Source organism: Arachis stenosperma, chromosome 1 (genome assembly GCF_014773155.1).
Source record: "Arachis stenosperma cultivar V10309 chromosome 1, arast.V10309.gnm1.PFL2, whole genome shotgun sequence".
Taxonomy (NCBI): domain Eukaryota; kingdom Viridiplantae; phylum Streptophyta; class Magnoliopsida; order Fabales; family Fabaceae; genus Arachis; species Arachis stenosperma.
This window is the reverse complement of record NC_080377.1, coordinates 130,558,127-130,581,686: the sequence shown is the minus strand read 5'-3', so window position 1 is coordinate 130,581,686 and position 23,560 is coordinate 130,558,127. Positions and strand designations below refer to the sequence as shown.

The 23,560-nt window shown below is 32.8% G+C and overlaps 2 protein-coding genes across 5 annotated transcripts; both read right to left on the bottom strand.

The window, feature by feature from the left end:
• Positions 1 to 2,850: 2,850 nt before the first annotated feature.
• LOC130962713 (transcriptional corepressor LEUNIG-like) lies at positions 2,851 to 9,863 on the bottom strand. Of its 4 annotated transcripts, none has more exons than XM_057888899.1 (19): positions 9,685 to 9,863; positions 8,894 to 8,991; positions 8,708 to 8,811; positions 8,159 to 8,476; positions 7,974 to 8,068; positions 7,780 to 7,864; positions 7,609 to 7,684; positions 7,022 to 7,071; positions 6,299 to 6,598; positions 6,024 to 6,176; positions 5,686 to 5,916; positions 5,325 to 5,424; positions 5,112 to 5,221; positions 4,814 to 4,966; positions 4,464 to 4,616; positions 4,252 to 4,368; positions 3,943 to 4,146; positions 3,752 to 3,845; positions 2,851 to 3,029 (listed from the first exon to the last, which is right to left on the bottom strand). In XM_057888899.1, exons 1-19 carry the CDS (start codon positions 9,714 to 9,716, stop codon positions 2,962 to 2,964), a joined length of 2,541 nt encoding a protein of 846 aa, XP_057744882.1. In that variant the 5' UTR covers positions 9,717 to 9,863; the 3' UTR covers positions 2,851 to 2,961. The 4 variants fall into 4 exon arrangements, 3 of the variants coding, with proteins under 3 accessions (XP_057744882.1, XP_057744874.1, XP_057744884.1); XM_057888891.1 differs by having other exon boundaries at positions 2,852 to 3,029; positions 8,708 to 8,817; XM_057888901.1 differs by lacking the exon at positions 9,685 to 9,863 and adding an exon at positions 9,619 to 9,664 and having other exon boundaries at positions 2,852 to 3,029; positions 8,708 to 8,817.
• Positions 9,864 to 20,754: 10,891 nt separating this feature from the next.
• On the bottom strand, positions 20,755 to 22,687 carry LOC130934902 (uncharacterized). Its single transcript, XM_057864427.1, has 6 exons — positions 22,598 to 22,687; positions 21,975 to 22,402; positions 21,696 to 21,783; positions 21,537 to 21,611; positions 21,288 to 21,435; positions 20,755 to 20,942 (listed from the first exon to the last, which is right to left on the bottom strand). The coding sequence occupies exons 1-6, from the start codon at positions 22,685 to 22,687 to the stop codon at positions 20,755 to 20,757; spliced, it is 1,017 nt and encodes a 338-aa protein (XP_057720410.1).
• Between the last annotated feature and the right edge of the window lie 873 nt (positions 22,688 to 23,560).

The following is a 23,560-nucleotide window of genomic DNA, read 5'->3' as shown; positions in this document are numbered from 1 at the left end:
GTGGTGGTACCAGTAGTGATGGCGACACCGACAGCAGTGGCCACCAAGAACAGCGACGGCATTCCCAACCTCCCCAACCGTGATCGAAAACTCTAGGGACGACAACATGATGCGGCAGTAACACCAGAAGCTCCGGTTGGTGACAATGACGCCAGCATCACCTCCTCTGACGTTGGAGCACGAGCAATGAGAGAGAGAGAGAGAGAGAGAGAGAGAGAACTCGGACAAATGAGGGAGAAAGGATTCATGTTTGAATCTTATATCACTTTACCGTCGAATTTATCATCAGATTAATCCGACGGTAAATTGGTGCAACGCAGTGTTTTATTAAATTCACTTACTGTCGGTTAAAATCGTCTGTAAATCTGTCGGTATGTATGGCGCCAACAAAATGATATTTCGCGCCACTAATCACAGTCGGGATTAGCGTCGGATTGCACAATCCAACGGTAAACATTTTCGGGAAATCTAAGCTACCTTGTATCCGACCAAAATTCGCCGGTAAATTAGCCGCTAATGTCCGACGGTAAATCCGACGATATTCAGCATTTTTTTTGTAGTGTAGATTGGGTTCTGAATATACCTGAGTGTGTCAGTATATTTGTAGTAAAAAGGATAACCACCTTTTAAGGTAGTTCCACTTTTAATGGTGGATAACTGTTCTCTTTTTGTAGGGAAGTTGTTGAGATCATAGTTATCAGAAATGAACCGACAATCGATCCGATCAAACTACTGGGTCATTGGGTTACTGGTTCAACCGGTGGATCACAAGTTGAACCGGTAGATCCAGTCATAACTAAATAATTATATAAAATTTAATTTTTCTATAATAATTTTTTTTATATTAAATTAACTTATTTTCTAATTCATTAATTAAATAGTATCTATTACATTATTCAAATATATGTTGAAAAAAAGTAATATTAATAGATGTCATATAATTATCAATAACAAAAAATATTATGATTAATAAAAAATTTTTGCTTATCTTTTTTAATTTATAGATATTTAACAAAGTTTAATATTTATTTTAATAATTACATATAATTAATTTAAGAAAGAGTAAATATAAAACAAAAAATAAAATTAATATGAACGCTACTCATTAGAATAAAAAGACAAGAGAATAAAAGATATCTTAAATTAGCATGACTAAAAGAGTTAATACATAAAGTTATTAATTAGAATATGTCTAATAGTTTGTAATATATTTATAAAGAGATAAATACCAAATTGGTATCCGAATGATTTTTTGGCGCTGACAAAATGGTACCTAACTTTTATTATGGACAAAATAGCCCTTAAAAGATTTTAAAATTTAACAAAATTACCCAGCCGTAAAAGAATGATGTCACAGTAAACGGAAAACATTGATGTGAAAACATTGATGTGGCCGTCGGAAGAGAGCTCCGATGATGGTAGAGAGCTCCGGCAACATTCTTCTTCTTCTTCTCAACACACCGCTGCATGCCCTTTCGCCATGGTAGCTGAAGAAAAAGACTGTCATGGCATGCCGCTGCACCTCGCCACATTTTTCATGTTCGCCGCTTCTTTTTGAACATGCCGTTGCATCCCCTTTCGTGTTCCCTTCCGCCATGGAAGTACCTCGCCGCGTTCTTGTGTTCGCCGCTTCTTCTTCTTCAACATGCCATTGCGTCCTTTCTGCGTCCCCTCCGCCATGGTAGCACCTCGTCGCTGCATCCCCTTCTGCTATGTCAAAGAAGAAGAAGTGGCAAAGAAGAAGAAGAAGCGTCCCCTCCACCATGGCAACACCTTACCGCTGCATCCCCTTTCGCCATGGCAAAAAAGAAGAAGAAGAAGAAGACGGAAACGTCGTTGAAGCTCTCTGCCATCATCGGAGCTCTCTTACGATGGCCACATCAGCATTTTCCGTTCACTGTGACATCATCTTTTTACGGATGGGTGATTTTATCAAATTTTAAAATTCTTTCAGGGGCTATTTTGTCAATAAAAAAAGTTAAGTACTATTTTGTCAGCACCAAAATCTTCCAGGTACCGATTTGGTATTTACCTCGTTTATAAAAAGGCACAATATAATACAAAGACTAAACTTGGTCTAGTGGTTGAAGGCTCCTTTACATTTTGAAGGTGCTTGTCCGGTTAGAATGTAACCCGAATCGATATATGTTCCGATTCACTAATTTTTCGGTCGAACCGACTGGTCCAGTCCGGATTTGATAACTATGGTTGAGATCTCCCTTCTAGATTAGTGGAAGATATCTTACAAGTTAGCTTACTTATTCAAATAAGTAGAGCTGAACTACCGTCGTTGCACCCGAAGATGTAGAGGAAGCATGATCTCTTGTGTGGGCCTTTATTCTTTTTGGGCCTAGTTATGTCTTTGGACTAGGGTATGAACAATTGTAAAAATTGAAATATCATATTTCAAGCAAGTACAAGGGCGTATGTGAATATCTTCCGTTTGTTTTATTAAAAAATTAGTATATATACCCGCGCGATGCACAAAAAATATTTATTTTCTTGTATTTATATTTAAAATGTTTTTTAAAAATAATTATCATGAACATATTTAATTTATGTAAAATAATTTTATATATTGTCTTTAATACAAATACTAAATAATAGTATAATTAAAAAAATACATATTAATAATATATTGGTTGTACCTTCAATGTTTTATGTTACAAAAATTTATCTTGATTGTAATAGTTTAACTAGTATATATTATATTCAATGATTATTCTATCTTATTTTTTTCATTATTTGTAGTCATCACTATTTACTATTTCAATTTTAGATGAAAAGGAAGAGGAGGAAGAAAAAGATAACCTTCACAAGATTTGAAAGGGACCAATGAATGTTAAAGTTAAATAAAGAGAGACCAAATTGGGTCCAAATTACAATCTTGCCAGCTAAGTTAGCTGTTGCATAGTCCAGCGTGACACATGATAGCCACATCCGTGACACTTGATAGCCACATCAGCCTAAAACAGTTGAGTCATCACCAAAAAGATGTCTAAGAACCACAATAATGACTGGAGCTCCCCCTGAAGGATCATTATAGTAAAATTAAAACCTCGAAAACCAAATTGGATAATCACGTAAATCTCATGAATCATTATATAGATTTACTCAAATGCAACACATTTAGAAAAATGGACAAATTGAAAACCAAAACATACAAAAATAACACATCACCAAAATCATATTTTTTGCATACAAAAAATTACTCACCAAATCAGTCATTTAAAATGTGAACATACAATAGTAAATAAAAAACGCACTTTATTAAGAAAAAAAACAGAGACATACACAAGGAAAAAAAGAAAGTCAAATACTTCTATAATTAATCATCACTATTTCAATTTCAGTATTTGCACTGAGGTTTACCAATTACCACACCATAGCATAAACCCTAGTGTGTTTCTATTTTAAAGTTGAGGAGTATGAAAATTCATCAAACCGATTGTATGCCTACTATGAGCTATAAGAGGGACTGAGCCAAAATCCAAAACATATCTAAAATTTCTCAAGTTACCTATGCAAATATCCCTCCCAAAAACGGACCTATACAAGCATGTTAGGAACTAAGATGACCTATATAGTATATACAATATATAAAATATATATTAAAAAATTTGTAAATATAGGTCTCATGAATACTAAAAGATATCCCTATAGTTATTGTCAATGCCATTGATAATGAAGAAGTTGCATTTTCAGTTCCAGATCTTGAAATGCTTGTCATGACTAGTTGAAGCAACCAAACCATTAACACTAGATACTGCCAACGATGATACAAGCTTTTCATGAGCAGCCAGTGTCAATGTCTTGTTCTGAACAAAGTCCCACAGCTCAATTGCCTGAAACAAGTATCCATCATTTCAGTCAACACAAAAGCTTGTCGAAAAAGTAAGTCGGAAATGATAACATTAGAAATCACAAAAAAGTCAAACTTACTTCATTGCAGCCAATGATCAGAAAAGGATAGAAGGGGTGGAAGGCACAGGTGTTGAATTTGTTCCTGGATGCATTGAGTTCATGAATGCACTCCCCTTTGCTACTTGATCCAACTGTCCATACCCTAACAAGATCATCACTAAGAGATGCTAGATATTTTCCAGAACTGTTCCAGCAAACCGAACGGACAAGGTTATTATGGCCCTGAAATCAGCACCAGAACAAACAAGGTCTGACAAATAATGGATAAAAACAGAATCAAGAAATCAAAAGGCAATCTTCATAATAAGGTCAAAATCCAAAACTGACCTGTAATTTGAGTGTGCAACCGAGGGTTTCTACATCAATAATGGAAATGAGATTATCTACCGCAGCTGCAAGAAGCCTTCCCAAACGAGGTTGAAATCTCATCTGAGTTACGCCACCCTGATAATTAGGAGATTAAAAAAATGGTTTGGCGAGACAGTAATAATATCCTGGGATCAGCGTCACAATTTACGTTGAGAATTGAGACTATATACCTTGTAAACCCCAGCACAACCATCGTTTTTAATACTCCAGTATCTTATCTCATTATTGTCACAAGAGAAAATAAGGTCGTCTTTACTAGGGTGAAAGTCTAGTGACATCACAGTTGAACCATGTCCTGTGAATGTTCGAAGAGAATAACCAGGCTGCAAAGCATATGGATCAAAATAATCAGATAAATAGAACAAATGGCCATTTAAGAAACACCTAAACTGATGATATAAGAAAAATCTGACAATAGATACTTTATCATTAAAATAAAAACACTTAATTTCTAAATCTAAGTTAATAGAACTTTACTTAAAAAATAATTTGATTTTGACCAATGAAAATTATGACTTACATTTTCAGTATCCCAAATCCGAACAGTTTTGTCAGCTGAGGATGTAGCAAGGCGCGATGTCCTTGAAGAACTAAATCGAACATCGGTTATCAACTGAGTATGTTCATCTAGTGTCGACTTCAGGTTAAACGATTCTGTGCACCACAAAGATACCTGCATCGCAGAAAAGTATCATCAGAGAAATTGATTTTACCATATACTAACAAATTTAAAGCAATTAAACAAAAGCTTCTTCCAACAATCACTGACTGTAAATTTGGTCATTCCATGGTTGACGTAAGATCAGTCTAGCACCTACCTTTTTATCATGGCCACCAGTAGCAAACAGTTTTCCATCTGATGAGAAGTGGCAACACTCAACTTTATGTGTGCTTGCCATAACACATTTAGTCTCTTTGAATGAGAATTCTAATGCATCAAATTTAAATTATTAGGACTTTTCATATAAGCATGCAAAAAATTTAATGAGTACCTATTAAATTAGGATATTGATCTATCAGATTTATCATACCTTTGCCAATCTTATCTCTAGGGTCTGCATCATCAGCAGAAAAGAGCGACTCAACATTGTCACTGAAAGTTCCGTCACCAATAAGGCAGTCCATATCAGCCTGCAAATAATAGTAATAAGAATTCAATTACGTGCCAATCATGTAGTTTATACGAAGAATCACATGCTCAATGAAACAACATTCAGAAAATAGTACATGCTAATTTTATTTACTCCCATGTTTCTTGTTTTATTTAGGGGCCACAATATAAGCAAATTTTCTCAAATAAAGAATATAAGTTTTGCAGGCCATCTTTGGTGATATAAGAGAGAGAAAAAATTTATCTAGAAAGGCCAAAGGATTTATTTAGAGGTCTCTAACCAGTTGATTTTGGGCCGATGTAAGTGATCCCAAGCTATCAGTACCAAACATAAGCAATGACTTAGAAGATGGAACATTCTGTTGCAGATTTGGCACATCTCCGAGCGTTTGTGTAGATGGTGTTGAAGGCGAACTGGTAGATGGTCCTGTGGTGGTTGCTGTTCCAGAACTATTGGCAGGACCAGAAGATGATGCTTGCTTTCGCTTTCGGCCAACTTGAGTTTTGGAAGCCTTAAATTAACCCGCATGCAAACATATCACACAAGTTAGTTAAAAATGTAGATAATAATTATATATGTTGCTGCACTAATATTGCTCACAGGTGGCATAATGAAAACCTGATCATTTCCTTGTAAGGTGGACATGCACCCATCTTGTGTATTGCTCCCGGGACCAATTTTCCCTTGCCGCTGGAGATTCTGCAACTGCTGGTTTGAAGGAGGATGCTGCAGATGTTGTTGAAGCTGGTGACTGCTGTTTTGCATTTGTTGCTACAAAATTCAGTTTAATGAAACAGAGTGAGTAGTTTGCAGAAGCTCAAACACAATGCCAGATGGAATAGATTTAAGTTCTGGAGAAGTTAATCCAATTCAGCTACATAAGCAGGTGTAACCTTAAGGAACATATCTGTATCCGGATGAGTCAACATCGGAGAACACACTTGTGCAGCCAACACATTAGGAATTGAGTCATATGCTGAATTCGGTCGTCCATCTTTCACAAGACCCATATTTGGATTATTAAGAAGCATCCTGAGTCTTCTGTTCTCAAAATCAGTGGCAGAGGGGGAACCTACAGCATGTTGTTGTGCCTGAAGTATAAGTTGCTGCTGCACTGAAAGATGATTGAGAGAATGTGGAGGCTGCATCAAATTATTCTGCTGAAGAAATTCTGAGCGAAGCTGATCCAGTCCCTAAATAATTGAGACCATGTCAAAAAGTGGGATTGCTTGGGGAGTGTAATGAACATAATGCACCTAACAAAATTATCTAGGTGAATATATGAAACATTGACTTTAGAAAGATAGCTTATATTCTTGTTCTTTTGTTAATTCCATAGAAACAAGAAATTTGAAGCACAAATTAATTAATAAACTAAAAAAAAATCATAACACAACCATTCTTGGAATTTTCCATTTCAAATCACTTATATCTGCTGCGGCATAACAGAGGCCAACTGTGTAGTACCGCAGACTGTACCATGCGACATTGCTGAAACTAAATGCTATTTTTTCCTTACGTTTGACAAATCAATGAACCAGTAAAGACAGACCAGCAAAAAAAAAAAAAAAAAATTTAAATAGCAGAACAATAATTTTAAAGAGAATAAGTCTTACTGCTAGAGGCCATCCCTTCAGAGTCAAATTGCTACAACCTTGATTTGAACCTGAAATTGAGAACAAATGTCAACCAAAAATCAAAGAAAAATCCCAATATCATATAAATACTAGTACTATATAATGCAGATGAAGATAGAGGAAATATCTTTAATGACATGCAGCATATAAAGAAACTATGCACCAAAGCAGGGAACATTAAATATTTCAAGAATGGAAAGCAATGAATTCAAATCAGGGTTAAGCCGTTAAGGTATTCATTTATCAGTTTCCTTTGAAAGCTCAGAAACAATATGGAAATATTGCATTAATTTTGAATCATCTTCTGTATCGAAATAAAGCATGTGTCTCAAGAGTAGAGTGTATGTTCAAGATAATGGGAAGTGTAAAATCATGTATTTTTTTTTATCAACATTATAATATATCTTTAGGTTAGAAAACAATGGCATGCAATTTCTTAAGATCTTAAGATTGGTTGTATTTACCATTACAGGTGCCAAAGTGTAAGCTTTCCAACGCATCGGAAATCTAGCTAGTAAAGTAAGCATGGGAATAATAGAAACTACAATTTGAAAACAAACCAGTACCATGTCCACCAACAAAGGATCCATCTGGTATAACAGCTTGAGGTCTAACCATTGGATTCATATCACTTTTCATGTCCTGTTTCATGACAAATGACCAGTAAATAAAAACTTATATATAAAATCAAATGGGGATAGCACATATGCTAAGGCAAAGATAATGTTTGAAATTACCAGAGAGCCTGGAAGATGCTGGTTCTGATTTTGAACTTGTTGAAGACTGCCTTGTAAAATGTTAGGTGCACCGAGAGACGTTTGACTGCAAATAGAATTCGAGAACTTGTAAATTCAATCCAATATGAGATAGGCATCCATAACACAGATGATATGAATAGCAATATTCTCATAAAGATGAGATTGGTAGAGACCCTGTAGCCTGGCCACCAGTTGTCACTGCTACTCCTTTCAACAATGAGGCATGATTTGGGTCCAGAAGCTGGCCAACATTACCACTTCCCTTTTGCTGCAAAATGAACAGTATAAACATGTGAAGCTAAACTTGTGAAGAGGACGCGCACCACTAGCATATTATAATCGCAAATAAACTACGTACCTTGAGAGCAACATCATCTAAATCATCTCTCTGGAGTGGCAACTTCAACCTGTCCTCATACACTCTTGTCGCCATAGCATTAGAAGTTGCACGTTTCTGCCTGATTGAAGGATCATTGTTAATAGGACGGATACTGCTGCCACTAACAAGCTGAGCCCTAAGCTGCTGCTGCCGCTGCTCCTGTAACTGCTGCTCCTGTTCCTGCTGCTGAGCATATCTCTGCATATAGAGCTGCATTTGCATTTGTTGTCTCTGATTTGGATTCTGAAGCTCTTGCTCTTGATGTTTTTGCAGTTCTCGAGCCTTACTTTGTTGGGTCTGTCGTTTTCAAATTTATACATGGCTCAATCATAGTCTTTGATCAATAATACATACTACACATACGAAACAGGTAGGCCCACATATATATATATATAAAGGAAGAATTTCAATACTAAAAGCAGGAAAATACTGGCACACAGCATATGCTTCTTCACCTACAAGCAAATAACTAGAAGGATATCAAAGTAAATCCCAGAAGAAGCAGGGGAAATCAATACAAACTTCTACCTTGCTATAAATTGCTGCTGCTTCTGAGTGTTTCTGATCGGTCCTTGCAATATATATGTCCCAGAAAACAGACCACCACTCGAAGAGAAAACCACTAGGCGCATCTATTGCTGGAAGTATAAGTCAAATTCAACAAATTGGAACAGCATTGCATGAGCATATAACAACAGGGTCTTATTATCTTACCAACAGGGTCGGTCGACACATTTCCTTCGGCCTGGAATGCCCTGGCAGAAGCATGCAACTGCCTCTTCATCAGATAATCATAGATATACACATCCAGCCTGTTTTCAACACCCCCCACCCCCCCCCCCCCCCAAAAAAATAAATAAATAAATAACAAAAACAAAAAAAATAAAAGAAGAACTAATTAGAAAAGAGAAAAATAGAGTCAGCACAAGCTAGCAAACATGCAAAAGAAGCACAAACAAACTATACGATCGCTAGAAAAACATAAAAGGTAGAATGTGTCATGGTTAGTTGATAGTTAGCATCACATTTAAGAAAAATACGAAAAAGGAATCCCAAATAGACTACACTAATGCGTGTACTACTAATTCACGTTCAAAATGAAACTAACAAGAACAAAACCAAAACAAGAAAAAAAGGAAAAAGAAAAAACATGGAAAGAAACCACTCATACTAGGAACCTAAATGAACATTAAACCACGGATAATACATAAACCTTGCAACTCAAGCAGCTGCAAACTTCACCAAACAAAAGGGTGCAAAAAACCCCCCACAAAAGCCATCACAACAACACTGAAACCAAAACCCTAAGTAAAAAAAAAAAAAACACATGTAACAAAAACCAAGTACGGCATCATCGCCAGGATCAAACGAACAAAACCCGTAACAGAGAAAACACAGCATCAAATAAACGAACAAGGAAACAAAAATAGAAAGTGCACAAGGAAATTGTAGAGAAAAGAACAGAACAATGCTGAGAGTTGAAGAGCAAGAGAGCATTTTTGCACATTTTATCAGCTTCCCAGTTGGCGTGAGACATGGCTTGAGATCAAAAGAGTGAAAAGATTTGATCTTGGCGACGAAAGGTTTGGTGGGTACGGCTATGGTGACCGAGTGTGTGTGTTTTTTCCCGCTATCACAAGGAGAAAGACAAACAAAGTTGCGTAGATTTTTTCTGAAACAAAATGGGGACACACAATAATAATAATATTATTAAAAAAAAAGGCTCCCTTTTCAACCCTCTTTTTTATACACGTTTAAAAAATTATTATTATTATTTGTCTCATTGATAAATTGATAATCTGATGTGTTTCTAACATGTGATTTGATTGTGTGTTTGTCCCTAAAAAAATAGCATCTTTTATTTATTCTTAACTGTACTATCATAGGATATTTGTTGTGGTTCAAGAAAGTGAAAAAAATATTATATATTCTAAATATTATTTTATACTACACTTTTATTTTATTAACTATTAATTTATTTAGAAAAGTCTTAATACTTGACTACTTGCACAACAAGGAACAGTGGCCATGCTATGAAAATGCTTTATTTGGAATTTTGGTCAGAGTAGTGCCTCGTGACTGTGTTCACTTTTTATTGCTGTCATCAACTCTTCTATTTTTTCTCTGTTTTGGTGTTTTTTCCCTCTTTTTCTTTTTTTCCCTTCTTACCATTTTGACGACCATAGACAATTGCCATTGACTTGGTAATTGAACCATCACAATTCACTAATTAATCACATATCACTGGACGGATTAAGAAATAATATTATAATATTAAAAGATTATAAAAAAATTATATAATGTAAAATGTATTATAAAAATATATCGATAGAAAATATATTTTAAAATATAAAAAATATGTATGTGTATTTTATTAATAAAGTGATCGATTTTTTGTATCATAAAATTCATCGATAATATAATTTGTATCAAAATTTTTAGCAATTTTTTTTTAATATAATTAAAAGACAATTAGCAAGAAATTCATCTTTTATTTTGTTTTTGAATTATTTTTCACAACATTCATAGTTAAAAAGATCTCTTAGTTGTAATAGTTGAAATATAGAGAATTAATACCAAATAAATCAAGAAAAAGACTCACAAAAAGAAAAAAAAATTCACTTTATGAGATTTGAAAAATTTTATTTAATTTAAAAATATTAATAATAATATCTTTTCAGATTTTTTTAATATTGTTACTTACTTTTTAGATATTAAAAATTATTAATATTTAAGTTAGATTAAACTTTTATTTATATTAAATTAAATATTAAATAATTTTTTTTAAAAATTAAATCCAACTTAATAATTTATTATTATTAATCTTTTTTAAAAAAAATTGGGAGTCAAGAACTCCACTCGTCTCCTGTATATCCGTCGCTGCATATCACAATCAATATCTAATCTCCATTTGTAAATACTCATTTTCAAACTTTCATCGAAATCCCATCTCAATATTAATACAATTTTCAAATTTTTTATCTCCTATAAGGCAAAAAATTTTTTATTATAGTTAAAAATAAATAGTTTCTAAAACGTTATAATAAACAGAATTTATTTATCTTGTGTTCTAAGAAAATATTTTAAAATTAAAAAAAATAAATTTTTAATATATTTATATTATATTTATTAAATAAAAAAATTTAAATTTTTTTACAAATAACAAACTTATTATATACTCTAAATAATAAATACACATATTAGCTGAAGTCTAATAAATAATGCATTTGGCACGCAAAATCAAAATAAAACGGCAACGTTGCAGCTACGTTAATATATAGGAAAGGAAGACCAATACATTAATTGATAATTAATAATTGGTGTACTTGAAGCCTTTTCATGAGAAAACCAGCAGTGTGTTTGTATTTAATTCGTTGAGGTATAATTGAGGTCCCCCACCAAGAATAATAATAAGGCGAATTCTATGGTATAGATGCCAAAAGATATCTATATATGTAGAAATAACGTCTTTTGGTTTGATGAGTGATATTTGGTGTTTGTTATTTGTGCTGTCTTTCATACTGTACAGTAAAAATATTGTAATCTTCAGAATTTATCTATTAAATGTAATATTAATTATGTTATTAAAATTTTAATGATATTTAGATTTTGGTATACATTGTTGGGCCAAATAAAATCATTCAGTTGGGTCTTTTAAGTTGTTCTTTGATTTCTTTTTTAAACTTTGGAATGTTTTATTCGGTCAATGCTAAAATTCTTAATCCTATTGTTATACAAATATATATTTATTAATTTGGTGAGTAATTAAGATATACGATTTATATACTAGAACTTTTAAGTTTTACAAAGATTTAATTACTCTATTAGTCTTTATAGTTTCGTAAAATTTTTAATTGAGCTTTTATATTTTTTTTCTTTCAATTAAGTCCTTGCATCAAAATTTTTTTTAATTAGGTTCCTACACTTTTTTTTCTTTTATTTGGATCCCTACACTAATTTTTTTTTAGTTAGATCCTTATAAAATTAAACTAATTACTGTCAAGAGGGACCTAATTGAAAAAAAAAATAGTGTATGAACCCAACTAAAAGAAAAAAAAGTATAAGAACCTAATTGAAAATTTCGTAAAACTATAAGGACCAACAGAACAATTAAACCTTTTACAATATATGTAGTTTGTAAATATCCTTTTATTTTACTTTTACACAGGAAAAATTAATTTTATTTAAGGTTAAAATATATTTAGTAATTTAATCAATATTTATATATTAGCTAATATTTATATTATTATTGTACAATTTTATTAGTATTCAATTCTAAAGAATTAAGAGTATATTACTTTAGAATAAGGCTCAAATTTAAAATGCAATAAAGTATTTAATCGTTAAACATATATTCTGAAATAGGTCTATCGATAAAGAACAGAACTCAAAATAAACAAAAGACAGGAATAAAAATTGAATAAAAAATATATTAAAATTAAAATAGAAAACAAATGATAGATTGAAATTGAATATAGAGAGAATCACTTGACTTTTAATTCAATTTCTTAATGTAACAAGAAAGAGACTTACTCAACCTAACTTGTCCATATTATACTTTGAGAATTGAATTGAAGGGGCACGCTCAACCTTCTATCCAATTCTCCGATGCAACAACAGAGACTTATTCAACCTCACTTGTCTACACCATGATTTTATCATGAAATTAAAAGAGACTTTTCACACCTCTAATCACTCAATATGACGATTAGAATAGTTTAGAAGGTATTTATAACATTTTTTTAGGTTAAAATAAATAAAAAAAACATAAACCTATAAATATAAAACCCAATCTAGTAACTAATTAAACAAAATCAAAATACATCAAATTAAATTAAACATTCTAAAAATATAAATTAATAATTTTTAAATAATATTTGAATTCTTTACATCACGAATATTTAAAACACGTATCACCTAATTAATATCTTATTTTAATATAATTTTTTGTAAATATAATTAAAAAAATTATCTTTAAAATTTATCAACTTTATGACCATTTTATATTTCTTGAAAGGAGTCATGACATTATAAAATCTAATTTTATAATAAAAAAAAATAATTGTTAGATGAGTAAATTTGATAAAGGAACCAAATAATATGTTGCATGATTTTATTTTGCACTTTATACTGTTACTATACATAGTTAGAAAAAGCAAAAAACAGAGAAAGCTATGCTTGGGCAGATTTATAGCCCAACTGAATGCATTGTTGAATTTTTTATTCGGCCTATTATGTGACAAAAAAAAATGGATGTCATTAAAATTTAACAATATAATTAACATTATATTTAAGGTAGACAAAAGCTGAAAGTTACAGTATTCTTACTGCACCTCTGAAAAAAAATACCAATAGCAGACATCAAATCTCACTAGTTCTAAAAAAAGACGCCAAATGTCATTGAAAAAACAAAACATGTTACTTCTACATGTGTAGATGTCTTTTGGCATCTACACCATAGACTTCACCAATAATAATAATAGAACTGTACAAAATTTAACAAATTTTTGTATTGCGTTTCATATATATCAAAATTAATTATGGCTTGTTTTGGAATTTTTATTAAATAAATAAAATAAAATAAACATAATATTTACCATTTTATGGCAGGATAAGAAAATTTATATTTACACTATATTACACAATATTGTTTTCAATGTAAACAATATAAATAAATAAATAAATAAATATATCATTTATACATATATGATATAGAATAGAAATATATAAAAAAATTCATCAAAATGAATATTTTTGGAGATTATTCACAACAAAAAGTTAAATAATAATTTTTAAAATTAGACGAGAATGAAATCCGTCTCCATAAATAAATAAAAATAAGAATTAAAAAATAAATACTGTTCTTGTTAAGATTTGTAAAATATGAAATTATCAAACCAAACCAACTAAAATACATTTTTAACAATCTAGATCATGCGAAATATTTTTTTATTAGACTTTTAAAAATTTTGTTCTTGATAAATTATATCAAATAAATAAACTGAAAGAACAAACACTAAGAATTACCTGAATTTTTTAATTTTATCATGCAACAAGTAAACCAAATCATTCACCATATTTAAAGACATAGAAGTTCATATTTTTAAAGAAATTAGAAAATTTACTCATCAAAAACTATATAAAATATTTCACAAAAGTAATTAAATAGACTCCTAATTGTTCAACTTTAATATGGTCACGTATCCTTAAAATAAAACTATAAATCTGAAATTAAACTAAAGATATAATTATATATTTGATTTTAATTAATTTAAATAATATTTAATCTTAATAAATTATATAAGATTAGATTTAAATTTTAAACTTTTAAAATATGTTAATTAATTTAAATTAAATTTGATCTTAATATATTATATCAGATTGATTATGATTTAAATTTTAAACTTCTAAATATATGTTACTTAATTTAAATTAGATTTGATTTAAATTTTAAACTTCTAAAAATATATTAAACAAATCAATATCAAATCAAATCTTTTAGCAAATACAAATAAAATCAAATTTAAATCTAAAACATCCTACTTTAAGTTTAAACAAAAGATAAAAAGTCTAATCAGAATTAAAGGTAAATTTAATTATGATATGCTCTATGACATAGCTTTTTTCACTTGATTATTTTCTATTTAAGAGTTTGTTTGAGTGTTATTAAGTTGTTAAAAATATATTTTTTTATATATTTTAATGTGTTTGGCAAAATTTAAGTAAATAGTACAAATAAAAGTGTTAAAAAAAATAGAAGCTACCATTTATATTTTTTAAAAGCTCTTTTTTGTACTTATAAAAAAATATTTTTAATATAATAAATAAATAAATAATATTTTTATATTGTTATGCTCAAATATAATTATTAAAAAAATATATTTTTACATGAAATTATTTTTACTTTTCTAAAAAAAATCTTTTAAAAAAATTATTTAAAAAAATATTTTTTCATAAAAGCTCATCCAAACAACCTTAAATAATTCTTAATTCTAAACTAAATGCAGCTAGTTTAGTTAGATGTATTTAAATTTAAAGAACTTCTCATAGTTACTTATGCTCCAAGTAAAAATCGTATTTCTTGCAATTCAAGTAATTTCAATTGCACTTGAGACGATTATTTAGTTTTCGTGATCTCAAAACTCACATAATGTAATTAGTCTAAAGATGGGACCTTTGATATCAACAATATTCTCATTCTGTCCCATTGTATTAGACTCACCAAAATGACATATTGAATTCGTATCAGAAATCTATTATCCTATTTTTAATGTCTCTTCTAGACTTTTTCACACGCAGTGATAACCTTTATTTCAATCGTAAAATTCACCTTTTCAACGTTTATTTTCACTTTTTTTGTCTCTCCATAGTTTCTTTTTCGTCTCAAGTCTGATTCTCTCAACCTTTATTTTTTATTTGTGTTGGAATGTGTTGAATTTTATTAAATTGATTAATTTTATAATTATTATGCTTTATTATTTTTTATTATTATTATTTACTTTTAAAAGACAATATTCATGAATATTGGTAGATATCCTCCTTTTTCACAAAAACGAAGAAATGAAGAGCCATGATAAAAATAAAGACATTATTTTTTAACAGAAATAGAGAACAGAAAAAAGATACTCACTCGGACCATTCCCATAGAGTCTCATTGTCATTCCTAACTTACAATGACAATGAAATCAAGCCACTAGGTAACTGAAAAAATAATAGTTCAGATTGATTTAAGAAATAAAATCAAATAATTTGTGATGATATGATTTTATTTTTTTAATTTAATTCAATTTGATTCAAATGATTGCAATTTAGACCGTATCAATTTGAATTTATTAATCCAATTTTATTCAAACTATTATGAGGATTAGATCAGTTTATTCACATCCAAATTTTAACTTTTATAGTTTAGAATATTTAATTATTAATTTTTTTCTTAAACCAAGTTATATTCAATGCAAATTTTATAAATTGAAATTTTGTAATTTATATTATATTTTTCCAAATTTTAAATTGTTTAAATTATTATCCTACTCAAATATTAAATTAGATATAATTCGGTTTTATAAAAAAAATTAATAATTTAAAATTTTAATGGAATATAAAGTGATATAAATATAATACAAATGACAATAAATTTAAATTGAAATTAAATTTAAAAAATCCAAATCTGTATAATGCAAAGTTTAAATTAAATTAGGGACAAGTTATTTATTTAAAATATTTGGAGATTAAAATTATCAGAATACAATTTTTTAATATTACCATAAAAATCGCAAGATGATATTATGGTTTTAAGAATGCACATAAATCGTTAGTTCGATATTCTAAAGAAGAGAAATGAGACCAAGAACTACTTAGACCCTCATCCATGCTCCATTCACAAGTTATTCTTCTTTGGAACAATCTCATTGCAAATAAACTCTAGAACAGATTTTACCTTCTTCTTTTTTTATCTTTTTTAATTTCTTCAATTTATGCAGTTGATCATCGACAGAAAATTAAGAGGAAGCAGCAGAAGGTGGATCCTCGAGAAGATTACAATTGTTTCTTTTTAGTGCCATTTCGGTAGTGTAGCGGTTTCTGAAGGAATCTCAATGTGAAGAAATCGTGATAGGCTCTAGCATTTTTTAGGAAAATGAAACGTTGCACAAACTCTGGGTGGTGTTGCGGTTTACATGCGCCTATCAATCCGTTTCACCCAATAGCCGATCCTTCATTTGAAATTCAAACCAAAACTTTTGAGAGAGAATTTTGTTTAGAGAGAGTTGTGGATTGAGAAAAGGAGGAGGAGATCTGGAGAGAATTTGGATATTTAAGATTCTTAGAGGGGTCAATTTCAATTGAGATTATGGCCGATGAAGACAGCTTATATCGACTCAACGGCATTGCTCATGTTGTTGGCAGCATCAATGAAGAGGTAAGTTTGTTTTCTTTTAAGTATTAAACTTTATAACATAAAATGTAGTATATTTAGGATATAGGAATTAGAATACAAAATATAAGGTTTGTAACTTAGTATTTGAAATTTAAATTAAGGATTTAAAATTTTAAATGTGGAAGATTTATAGTTTAGTATTCGGGATTTAAGATTCAAATTTTAAATATAGAATTTAAGATTTGTAGATTAGTAATTGAAAATTAAGAATTAAACTTTTAAATTTTAAATTTTAAATTTAGAAGGTTTGTAGTTTAATATTTAAAATTTAAGATTTAAATTTTAAACTTTAAATTATAAATTAAAATTTTAAAATTTAGGAGATAAATTTAAAAGTTGGAGATTTTTTACTTGTTCTAAAGTACATTAACATTTGTTTTATATTTTTATGTAAAAGACCATACTTATTTCTCTATTTTAATAAAATTAGACATAAAAATAATGTTAAGAGAACTACATTTAAAATTAGTTAAGAGTGGATAAATAAGACACTTGTAGTTTCTGTATCGAATTATAAATTAAGACTTGTAAGTATTAGAATTTAATTTGGATGTGGTTATTTTTCTCACATCATGCAGCCAAGTAGGTGTATTTACAGCATTTGCAGACAATAGAATATGCCTTTGTATGAAAGGATCATACCTTATTTGGAGAGGGCTGATTTGTACCACTTGGCTAGACTGAGCATGCGTTGGTTCTGGTTAGATGAGCCCCTGGTCAGCCCATTTATTGAAAGGTGGTGTCCTAAGACGCACACTTTTCATATGTCGTTCGGAGAGTGCACCATCACGCTGCAAGATGTGGCATATCAGCTTGGGTTGCCCGTCAATGGGAAGATTATTTCTGGGTGCCTCACAGACTTCGATTAGTTTATGGAGGATGGCAAACCGGCTTAGGAGTGGTTTCAGGAGTTATTTGGCAAGTTGCTGCCGTCGGATAAAGTTAAGCAGTTCACAGTCTATTTCACATGGTTCCATAAGAGGTTCACAGTGCTACCAACTTATGCGAGTAAGGATACTGTACGCATGTACGCACATGCATACATTATGATGCTGCTATTCACTCAGCTGTTTAGTGACAAGAGTGTGAATCATATACATATTCGATGGTTGCCATTTGTGGTGAGGCTTGACGACATGGGTGCTTACAGCTGGAGTTCAACTGCGTTGGCATGGCTAATTGATGCATGTGTCGGGTGACCAACAGAAATGTCACAAACTTGGCAGGCCCCCTACAACTATTACAGTCTTGGATCTTCTGTCGGTTCTCCACTCTCAGGCCGCATGGATTTGACAACTTTTTTTTTTCGTTGGCATCCAAATATCAATCGATATACTGAGGATTTCACTATTTGTTTCACGTTATTATATTTTTAAATCCCGGATTAAACATTCATGTCACATTATTCTCCTCTAGTGGGCTAATTATTACCCACATCTGATGGGAAGGAGCAAATAATTATCCAGTTTCACCTTGCATTACACTGGCTAGGTGGTCAAGACGTAAGTTGTTTGTGTGTGGTTTGAAGTTTCATTACTTGTTCACCGACATGTTTGTATATAATGTTCTAATGCTAGATTCTGTTGTTATTTTCAAATTGTCTTATGATATGCTTGATGTAATTGCCATTGTTCATCCAGAGATTCTAGCTGAGGAGCATGGTCGGTTATGGTGGATGGACACTGGCCTGATATATTTTGCTGTCATTGAGTGGCATCAAGTTGATATGGTGGTCTCATAGCTCGATGGCGTACAGCATGTACTTGACACAGCGTTGAACATATATTGGCTTCATGGAAAGGATGGTAGGGGTGGAGATAAGTGGTTCCTTACTTATTTTCAGACATGGCATTTGCATTGGGATAACATAGTTGATTCTATCTTGACTATCTAGAGAATGGTTGATCCAGTTCCGTCAGCTAAGTTCCTAGACTGGTGGTACTGTATAGCACATAGGTTTTTGTTGCTGGATGCTACATTTGCCGATCCTAAGGTGGAGGAGATTCCAGATAATGCCTTCCACAGAGTGTCGTCGAGGCGCCCGCGAGGGTACCAGTGTCAAATGTGCATGATAACAGACGTGTGGAGCGATGATGACACATTGGTATACGAGCTACTGATCATGTTATTGGTGGAGAGATGAAGGCTGGGATTTGGGGGGCACATTTACTCATGCATCGAGCTCTCAGAGTCTCAAGTATTCCATGATGTCAACACCCAGATGTATGCTGACTTGGCTATGACTACCTTGACCATGGACATTGATGATGACCTGGGAGGTTTACAGTTCTACGCCGACTTCGCGGTGATCATACGGGATGATGATGGTCAGCATTACTAGCATCAGATGTCAGAGGTTCAAGCTCAGATTTTGGAGTACCAGCAGCATATGCCAGAGGTTTAGTCACAAATTCCAGAGTATTAGCCATAGATGCCAGAGGTTCAGTCTCAAATTCCGGTCTACCAACCATAGATGACGGAGGGCCAGGCTCAAATGCCTGAGTACCAGCCACAGTTGGTGGTTGACCTTAACGAGCCTACAGGCAGTCCATATGACACTTGGTTCACTGTGGGAGGGACCCCTCTATCTGCATTTGGAGTGGGTCTGCTAGTTGATCGTCCCGCACATCAGCCTTAGAGATGTGCTAGAGTGAGGTGCCCTACTTGGTGTGGTACAAGCTCGTATCTACTTGGTCCATTTGGGGGACGATCCCCATGACGATGACGATGACGATGATGAGTAGCATCATTAGGATGTAGCTTCATCATCCTGTGTGTGACTCTATTTTTTTGTATGACCATCTAGCGTTGCTTATTTATGTTTAGTTGCATCTACTTATGGTGTATGACTTTATTATATGTATGACTTCGTAACTTTGCTTATTTATATGTCACCTTATAATGTATTACTATTTAATGGAGTTCTAGCTTTGATTGTTTGTAGAATTTCTAGCTTTGGTACATCATATATTATATCTGAATATAATGAAATTAACATTTCAAGAAAATGATAACTACATAGATGAACCCATAAAATAAAGACAGGGTGACAAAAACTTGGTCACAAGGACAACACTAACTAAAATAAAGACAACACGATAACAACAACATTAACTAGAATAAAGACAGAACGACAACAACAAGAGCAACTGTGACAAAAACAACGACATCATGACATCTACATATCACCTCCGGTCGTGGAGCCTCGCTGAGGGCAACTCCTACGAGTGTGCCCAGGCTATCTACAGAGGCCACAACGCTTCGATCTATTAGGATCGGCCTCATCCACGGTATTACCGATTCTGGTAGACCTTGGTCGCCGTTCTCTTGCATGTCTCATGTTAGGATCAAGAATGACAGTTGAATCATCATAAGGTGGCCAAAGTCCCTTTGGAATAGGCAGCAAAAACCCTATCCGGTATATGCTAAACACCTTACTCATGGTGTAAACTTTATGAACATATGTAGCCTAGTTCAGTCGCGACTGAGCACAACATGCAATGCATGGCAACATGGGTAATGGAGAGTCTAAAAGTACCCACAGTCTCACGTAAGATCCCTGAGGAAAACTCGATACGTACCCAGCAAGAAGTTATCGGTAGGAGTCATTTCGGCCACAGTATACTCAGGCTGATGCCTGTCAAACAAAGTGACGGTGAAGCATCTCGAATCTCTCAAGTTGCGCTCTATTGTCGTCACCAGAGCCTGGCGAAATTGGTTCCCAGTTCCCAATTGCACCTCTGTCGTCTGTCCTCAAATCACAAATAGCTCTACAAGCCTCCTGTATGTAGACTTCACCAATGCAGTGACCGGTAGATTCCGTGTGCCCTTCAATATAGAATTAACACACTCAGATATATTCGTTGTCATGTGGCCAAACCATCTGCCGCCATCCTGGTGCTGGGTCCACTTATCGTACCCAATTCTGTTCGCCCAATCACACATGGCCAGATTTCCAATCCTCATAATATCAAACTAATAGTCAAACTCTGCCTCAGTCTTTGCATAAGCAACATTCACAAGTAGCCATCTCACATCCTGACCTTTGAAACTGAGGGAGAAATTAGCTGCAACTTGACGAATGCAAAACGCTCGATATGCATGAGGTGGTAGTCAACCTCTGTCAGGTGCCTCTAGTGCAGCCTTAATGCCATTGTGCCTGTCAGAGATTACCAGAATATCCTCTTGCGAAGTCACATGTTGTCGCAGGTTGGTCAGGAAAAAAGCCCATGACTCCGTATCCTTTCACAAGTGCAAAAGCAATGGGTAAGATATTCGAGTTTCCGTCTTGCGCGATAGCCAGAAGCAAAGTACCGCCATACTTGCCATACAAATGAGTACTGTCAATGATGACCAGTGGCTTACAATGTCAAAATGCCTCAATGCAAGGAGGAAATTCTAGAAAAGACGATGAAAATTCACGGTAGATTCATCAACCTGATCATCGACTCGCACCAGAGAAGTCTTCAACAACGCCACGATTCCCTCCATAGTGGACTGCACACCAAGGATCCAACGGGACAACTCAACATATGACTCTTTCCAATCTCCGTAGATCTATACTACTGCCTTCTGTTTCACCATCAAGACCTTCCTGTAACTAGGCTTGAATTCGTAGGTTGTTTCAGTAGCTTCCTGCAATACCTTTATTGTAACCGCTGCATCGGCTCTAACCAACAGAAAGATCCTCACACAAATGACATGATAATCAAGCTGTCGGTGATCACTTGAAATCGACGTAGCCAAGCAAGTGTGAGGTCTGTTGTACCTTCTAACATCCCAAGTACTCTTTCATTATCGAAGTGTGATGCGAATCAACCACGTGCAACCTTTACTGAACTCCTTGATCTCCCACGATACTTGAGATGATCTGACTCTATCATCCTGCACTTAACTCCACGATAGATGCTATAATCCTTTACACTCAACACAAATTCCTCCTTAGTTTGGAAAGATTGGCCAATCTGAAATTTCATAGCAGGATTTCTCTCATGCAATCTTTGACCCCCAAAGGTAGGATCTATGTCCAGTTGCTGGCCGATGGCTTCCAAGTTCAGCGTTGAGAAATATGGAGGATGTTGCTGTGTCCCAAAACTTGATGGCCCCTGATGTGTAGGTGGGTTCCTCAGGATATCCTCATCACTATCTCCCATGATGTGAGCAGGTTTTTTGTCCGAATCATCCTCTCGCATTGCATTTTTAACCCAATTCGATTCACCCTCACCTGCAATATCCGGTATCATACGGGGTGACCTAGCTATCCCAACTGCAACAGATGAAGGATCAGCCTACAGACAAGCAGATGCAATGACAGGCATTGAGGTAGAAGCACCCCCCACCGTAGTCGATTGAGGATTCAATGCTGATGTCTCAAAACTGTTGACGCCATCTTCCAACTTGGCAGGCAGATCGTGTATTCACACTTCTAGAAAACTTCGCCGACAATGAAACAAAACATGCATATCTTCGTCTGACCCTATTACAAATATTTCATACTTCACACCAGTTGACACAACCGCAATAGAAATCTTGTAAAACAACTTCTTCACCCACTTTGTCTCATACACCCCCATCTTCTGTAATATACTTGTTTTTAGCTCTGACAACGTATTTGATAATCGGATAAAAACACTCACTGGTTCTCTATCACTAAACTTAATGCCGTTCCTTTTACTTTTTTTAATTTTTCCAGAGCAATGCACTAGAACTAAAAGCCTCTCCTCACTATCCATTTGTGAATTTGTAAAAATGATAATCTACTAGTACACCATTGCCTCCTGCTTAATATTTATGGGCATTTCTTATATGAAGAAACTGCTATAGGCTTACACGGTTTTCTAGGCTAGCTATTTATGAAAAAACCGCTATAAAGGTACTGTAGTTTTTTCATTGTTACATTCCTTCAAAAATTGCTATAGGACATAGCGATTTCTCTTGACATGCAGTCAAACATAAACTGCTACAAAATATAGCGGTTTATATGAATACCCTAATCCACCATACTTTCTCGTAGTTTTCATAGTAATATGAATATTGTAAATATGTCTACCGTTTGTAAAAATTATAATATAATAATTTTGAACTCCAAATATTTTAATTAGGTAACTTATCCTTAAATTAGATTAAATTAAAAAAAATTAAACTAATACAATACAAATTATGATAAATTATAAGAATTTTATTATTTAAATCGATCCAATAATATTATAAACACCATTTTTAGTTGTCAATAACTTGATATCATTTCACATATCTCGTTTAAAGCCTATGTTTATACGTTTCTTGTTTGCAACCGAGACAACAAAGATGTAATGTAGTGTAAAAAGTAAATAATTTCATGTTTATATAAAATGGGTAACAAAAATTATATTTATTTTATTTATTTTGAAAAAAATTCCCTTATTCTGTAGTAGCAATAACATCATGATAACTCGATATTAAAAACC

Excerpts from the sequence above, each read along its gene's own strand:
- LOC130962713 (XM_057888891.1), bottom strand. The coding sequence starts at position 9,716 with ATGTCTCACGCCAACTGGGAAGCTGATAAAAT. Across the intron at positions 8,477-8,707 it reads CAGCAGCAATTTATAGCAAG|ACCCAACAAAGTAAGGCTCG; the intron begins GTAGAAGTTTGT and ends TGAAAACGACAG. Across the intron at positions 4,147-4,251 it reads GTTGCACACTCAAATTACAG|GGCCATAATAACCTTGTCCG; the intron begins GTCAGTTTTGGA and ends TGCTGATTTCAG.
- LOC130934902 (XM_057864427.1), bottom strand. The coding sequence starts at position 22,687 with ATGGGGGTGTATGAGACAAAGTGGGTGAAGAAGTTGTTTTACAAGATT. Across the intron at positions 21,784-21,974 it reads ATAGAGTCAGATCATCTCAA|AGCCGATGCAGCGGTTACAA; the intron begins GTATCGTGGGAG and ends TCTGTTGGTTAG. Across the intron at positions 20,943-21,287 it reads CTTCGCAAGAGGATATTCTG|GGCACACGGAATCTACCGGT; the intron begins GTAATCTCTGAC and ends TCTATATTGAAG.